We start from the raw sequence: 5471 nt of genomic DNA, 5'->3' as shown, positions 1-5471 counted from the left end.
CCGATTATTTTTAAATGTATAAAAATTAGCCTAACGATATTTTCTTATTTTACATTGTTCTGTAAATTGAATTTTAGAAACATTAAGTACGATAACAGTAGGTTTATTTTAATATTATACATTCACATTTATGTCAACATTCAAATTACTCAATAGTGACTCGCTTTTCAAGCAATTTAGATTTTACTGATCTGAATTCTGAAATCTAATTCATTATCTTTGCAGCTGTAATTTTATTGAATTTCAAATTCAAATAAACTGAGCTCGAAGCCCAATGTGTTTTTTTCTTTTATTCAACTGTAAATTTGAGACAACGGTATTCTTATGACTCGTTTGTTGTTCTTCAATACGACGAGTGATGAGCGAGCAAAGACCTGGCAAAGACATAGCAACCAAAATAATTATCACTCAATCGCTGAGCGTTTGGGACTATTGGGTAGTTTTTCTAAATCTAAATTATAAAGTTTCATTGGAAACAAGTATCTTTCATCAATTGCCCATGTTTTTATTTCGAAAATGTTCATTTGGCCACAGGGACATACTGAAGCTCGAGAACATTCTATTTTTTTCCCTCCCATTTACTATTCTGGCACAGAGAGTAAGGTTCTTTTGGAGATAAAAAGACTATTCAGAGACTCAACCGTCAGCGCCCCCTTTATTCCGGTACTCAATTGAACAGAAAGTAAAATTCGTATAAAGTGTACCGTACAAATCAAAATATTTAAAAGTTACGAAACTTGTTTCACCGTAGCTGTGGGGTAAGATTTGGGTATTTTGAGTCTAAAAATAACTTGAGAGAATTATTTGCAAGTTTTCCTGTTGTCGCAGATGGCGCTAGCTCCGACAACATTTCAGTGTCCAGTCTTTCATACTTGGCGAGTTCATCCAAGAATTCGATTGTCAATTGTGTTGCCGACGCGCGTATATCGATTAATAAAGACTCGATTAACAAAGAATCGATTACATCGCATATCGATTTAAACTAGTGGGAAGGAAAGGACGACTTGCATTCGCTAAAGACAGTTCTCAGTTGGTAAAGCTCAGCCAGCGAGGCATTTTCCGCTACACTTCGGCACCCACTCACGTAAGTTTGAGAAACTTGAATATGGTAAATGTAAGCAAGGACGGCAAGGATTAAAGTGAGAAATCGTGGGATTGTTCTTTTTGCGAATAAATGTAATGGAAATTCGGTTGGGCAGCGTGAAGCTGTAGCCGGTGAGTAACAGGGCGTCTAGAGTAGAATGTTCTCTAGTGCAGCTAGTGAGAGGCGCCATCTTTGCTCCCTACGCGACAGCTCGCACCAACCCATCCCACATTCCTTTCCTTCAAAAGTCTGTACTGGTGTGTCTTTATGTGCAGCCATTTTCTCTTTTGTAAAGAAGTCGCGTGTGGCTAATTGTAAAGATTCCCATTGTTCGCCAATTCGACCGAGGTATTTTATATCTAGTTTTTCAACATCTGTGTCCTGCCTGCTGACAGTAGGTAGGAAGTAAAAGTGTCGGTGTGGCTTCGTATTTTCAAGGCCATAGTAAACTTGATTAATGCTAATATTTTAGCTTTTGGTGTGTGTGTGTGTCTCAGCACACGAGGCCTCTCTCAAACGGAGGGTGGGTTCTGACGCTCCCGCGTGATTCATGCTTAAGGTCAGGGAGGGTGTGGTGACTGGTCCAATGGTGGCCGCTGTTTTGCGTTTTTCAGTTCCATCCGTCATTCATGTAGTTTTCAATTTAAATCGAAAGATTGGTACTACGTAGTAGTGGTTTCTGTACCTGCATATCTGGTGTCTGTAATTTTATATATGTGTATATTAATTTCATCTTTTTCTCTGCGTGTTTCCAACAGATATATATTAACAGAAAATGAGCATGGACAAGGAAGAATTAGTACAGCGAGCCAAGTTGGCCGAACAGGCCGAGCGTTACGATGACATGGCGGCGGCCATGAAATCGGTAACAGAGACGGGCGTCGAGCTGTCCAACGAGGAACGGAACCTGTTGTCTGTGGCCTACAAGAATGTAGTGGGTGCCCGGCGGAGTTCTTGGCGTGTCATTTCGTCCATTGAACAAAAAACTGAGGGATCCGAGCGAAAGCAGCAAATGGCCAAAGAATACAGAGAAAAGGTCGAGAAGGAACTTCGCGAGATCTGCTACGATGTCTTGGTAAATAAAATTAATCCTTCAATCTCTTATTTGTATTATATGTTCAAATGGAACTTTGGTCTTCGTACATGATCAGTCGACTTTCGAAACTTTCCGATTACATGTATTCATCTTGGTCGCTGAAGGTTGCATAAGTCTAGACGGTTGGCATCATTGTCATAGCTTCAAGGTCTTGCTCAAAGATGGCCATGTGTTGATGTGTCTAGGGTTAAGCAAACCTGGTCGACGCATCATTTCCTATGTAGTCGTAATGGCAGAAACCTGCGCACATAGGAAGTAGTGCAGTCACCTCCCCCTTCTGTGTAGGTATTGATCTTCCCAGTCTTGTACTTCTTGGGTCGATCTATCAACTCTCCCTTTTCCCACCATTTTCTTTTTTTTTTTTTTTTTTTTGGCTTTATTTTTTGGCTCGACCTTATGCAGGGGTGTTACCTAGCAACGCATTTACTTATTCCTAGTTGATGCTTTCTATTTTATTGTCCTTTAGCCCAGTACGTTTAATCAACTAGTCTTCGATCCAATTATCAACCGAGATATGACATAAGCTAATGAACTTTTTTTTACTTTCTGTAGGGTCTGCTCGACAAATTCCTGATCCCTAAAGCCAGCAACCCTGAATCCAAAGTCTTCTATCTGAAGATGAAAGGAGATTATTACCGATATTTGGCCGAAGTCGCAACCGGAGATACCAGAAACGGTAAGGATTGTTGCGTGCCAATTTGGATGGGATGGGCCATTCAGTGAGCGTTGGCATACCGACGATTACCTAAGGCGTGCTTAGGCGATCGCAAATGAAATCGATACTTGGGTTAGCGTGGATGGTTTCACTTTTGTTTAATTATTTTCAATTGCATTCGGAAATCGTGGTTACAGGGATTTACAACTCTGCGGTTCGGATTGCGCACACAGATTAGTTGAAACTTGCAACGTTGATTCATATTTGGAATTGTTCGATATCGGAAATACCGATTGGTTACTTGTCAATTAACAAATGTCAAGTTTGGCATTGGCTAGTTGCACGAACTTCCGTGATTGCTATACGCGGCTTGGCTTCTTGCCATCACGAATTGGGACGCCGGCTCCCGTAAGCGGTTTAAATTTGTCGTGCATCTTGGGAGATGTTAGCTAGCAAAGGCTTTATCGAACTGTGCAATCCGAACAGGCAGAGCCATCTGTGAAAGACGCCGTGAAAGTTTGAAATGGGTGGAGGGGGACTACGCAGTGGGTTACGTTGATTCCTCGAGGGGTTGTAATCATGTTTGAAAATTCAATTTGTTTATTGAATACTTGTAGCCGTTGTCGACGATTCTCAAAAGGCTTACCAAGATGCGTTCGAAATCAGCAAGGCCAAAATGCAGCCGACGCACCCAATCCGGCTGGGTTTGGCTCTCAACTTCTCGGTCTTCTATTATGAGATCCTGAATTCACCTGAGAAAGCCTGCCAACTCGCCAAACAGGTCCGTTTGTATAAGACTCGCTTACTAATTTTTTCTTTTTTGTTTTCTTTTTTTTTCTCCCCGTTCTCCTTTGTTTTGTGTTCCTGATCCTTTGTTTTCTTTTCCACCTGAACCCGTGATTATTTGTCGCTTTCCTTTCCGTCATCAATGCGTTACCAAAATCCCTCCATCCCTCCTCAAAGGCGTAGTGGACGACTCGCAGCGTTCCTACCAAGAAGCTTTTGAAGTGGCGCGCTCCAAGATGCAACCAACCCATCCAATCCGGTTGGGTTTGGCCCTGAACTTTTCCGTGTTCTACTACGAGATCCTAAACTCGCCCGATCGGGCTTGTCATCTGGCCAAGCAGGTTTGCAAGTTGAAGCCAAAAACTCTTCCCTCCTTACCGTCAAGTTATGTGCATGGTCCTCGTCAGCAACTACAAAAAGATCATCTACTATCGAGTCGTTCGCCGCCTGTTCCCCCAATTATCCCAACCCACTTTTTGAAATCCCCGTTTGCCATTGGTTTTCAGTAGATCGTGTTTCTTTCTGATTCTTTTTTACTGCACGTTTTGACAGCAATGCAGCAACATTAATTCGATTTCTCTGTCTCATTTGATCAGGCTTTCGATGACGCCATAGCTGAGCTGGATACTTTGAATGAAGACTCCTACAAAGACTCTACATTGATCATGCAGCTGCTTCGCGACAACTTAACCCTGTGGACATCCGATGCTCAGGGAGATGGTGATGAACAGCCCGAGGCTGAGAACAATTAAGAGACGAAAAATCCTTACCCCGCCTGTTTCTATAATCTTTATCTAGAAATCCTTTTCTTGGTCTACATTTTTTTCCCCCTCCCCTCTTTCATCTACCCACATCAAATTCTTCTGCTTGCGCTACTACATTTTCCGCTACTTTTACAGTTAATTATTATTATTCGGTCATTTGAATCAAAAACACATACACAAGACGAGGAGTGTCTGCAAAGAGCATCCCAACCGAACAAGTCTGCGTCCCGTGGCGGACAAGTCCATGCAAACAAATTCTTTTGGGTTTTCAGTTTGGTTCCTCCCAACTCTCATGCCCACTCTCCTCCGATTCGTCTGTAATTGCGAGAGTGTGTCGTAGTCAGAAGGACTTTGGAAGAGTTTCATCCTACATCAATACCAATTTTCCCTCCCTCTTATTCAACTTACTGCAGAGATCACATCTTGTGCCGCTGTGCGACTTGTGTGTTGTAATTTTGTTGATATGCACACTTTCTGTTGAACTTTCTTCCCATTTTTTTTTTATTTTTTCAGTGTTCCATTTTTTGTAAACGAAAAAAAAGAAAGGTATTCCCAGTATCTCCCCACGCCCCTCAATCAAGTAACAGACTCACTCAACTTACCTTTATCTGTCTTCTTCCAATCCTTTTCCTTTTGCAAAGTGTATGTGTAATCACGTCTTTGAAAAAAAAATAATGAAAGGCGCGTATTAAATCGCTCCTTCCGATAATAGTCGAAGGCCAAATAATTGGAGGTATCGGTTGAGCTTTCATCACAACACTTGTGATTGCCGACATTTCAATGCACCACTTTCATCTGTTAGGGTTACGACATTTCGAAACACGCAAAAGAGTTAATGAGAAGAATTTTCCCCCTTTCACTATATTTGTTTTTCGCTTTTGTTTCATATTCAATTCATTTGTAATGATCTGAAAATTTTTAACGTCTGCAGAAAAACTATCGCCATAAAACGGGAAACACCTATGTTCACATGTCTCATCTATGATCAGTAAATTTCGTCGGGTTTAATTGGTGTTTGATGACGAACGACCCTTTTTGATTACATCCATCCAGTCAGCTAGTAGTTTTTCGTAATTAAATTTGATA

General features: G+C 41.3%; 1 protein-coding gene across 3 annotated transcripts; it reads left to right on the top strand.

The window, feature by feature from the left end:
- Positions 1–963: 963 nt before the first annotated feature.
- Positions 964–5096, top strand: LOC124320615 (14-3-3 protein zeta). Of its 3 annotated transcripts, none has more exons than XM_046783461.1 (5): positions 964–1084; positions 1843–2159; positions 2733–2856; positions 3799–3962; positions 4218–5096. In XM_046783461.1, the coding sequence occupies exons 2-5, from the start codon at positions 1860–1862 to the stop codon at positions 4371–4373; spliced, it is 744 nt and encodes a 247-aa protein (XP_046639417.1). In that variant the 5' UTR covers positions 964–1084; positions 1843–1859; the 3' UTR covers positions 4374–5096. The 3 variants fall into 3 exon arrangements, with proteins under 3 accessions (XP_046639417.1, XP_046639416.1, XP_046639418.1); XM_046783460.1 differs by lacking the exon at positions 3799–3962 and adding an exon at positions 3453–3616 and having other exon boundaries at positions 965–1084; XM_046783462.1 differs by lacking the exons at positions 964–1084; positions 3799–3962 and adding exons at positions 1319–1432; positions 3453–3616.
- The last annotated feature ends 375 nt before the right edge of the window (positions 5097–5471 follow it).

Source organism: Daphnia pulicaria, chromosome 1 (assembly GCF_021234035.1).
Source record: "Daphnia pulicaria isolate SC F1-1A chromosome 1, SC_F0-13Bv2, whole genome shotgun sequence".
NCBI classification, from domain to species: Eukaryota; Metazoa; Arthropoda; class Branchiopoda; order Diplostraca; family Daphniidae; genus Daphnia; species Daphnia pulicaria.
Note: the sequence above shows the minus strand (reverse complement) of the source record. Positions and strands in the feature narration are given on the sequence as shown.

Bases quoted from the DNA above. Each gene is read 5' to 3' on its own strand.
- LOC124320615 (XM_046783461.1), top strand. From the start codon at position 1,860: ATGAGCATGGACAAGGAAGAATTAGTACAGCGAGCCAAGTTGGCCGAA. The intron at 2,160-2,732 runs GTAAATAAAATT...TACTTTCTGTAG, and splicing joins AGATCTGCTACGATGTCTTG to GGTCTGCTCGACAAATTCCT. The intron at 3,963-4,217 runs GTTTGCAAGTTG...TCATTTGATCAG, and splicing joins CTTGTCATCTGGCCAAGCAG to GCTTTCGATGACGCCATAGC.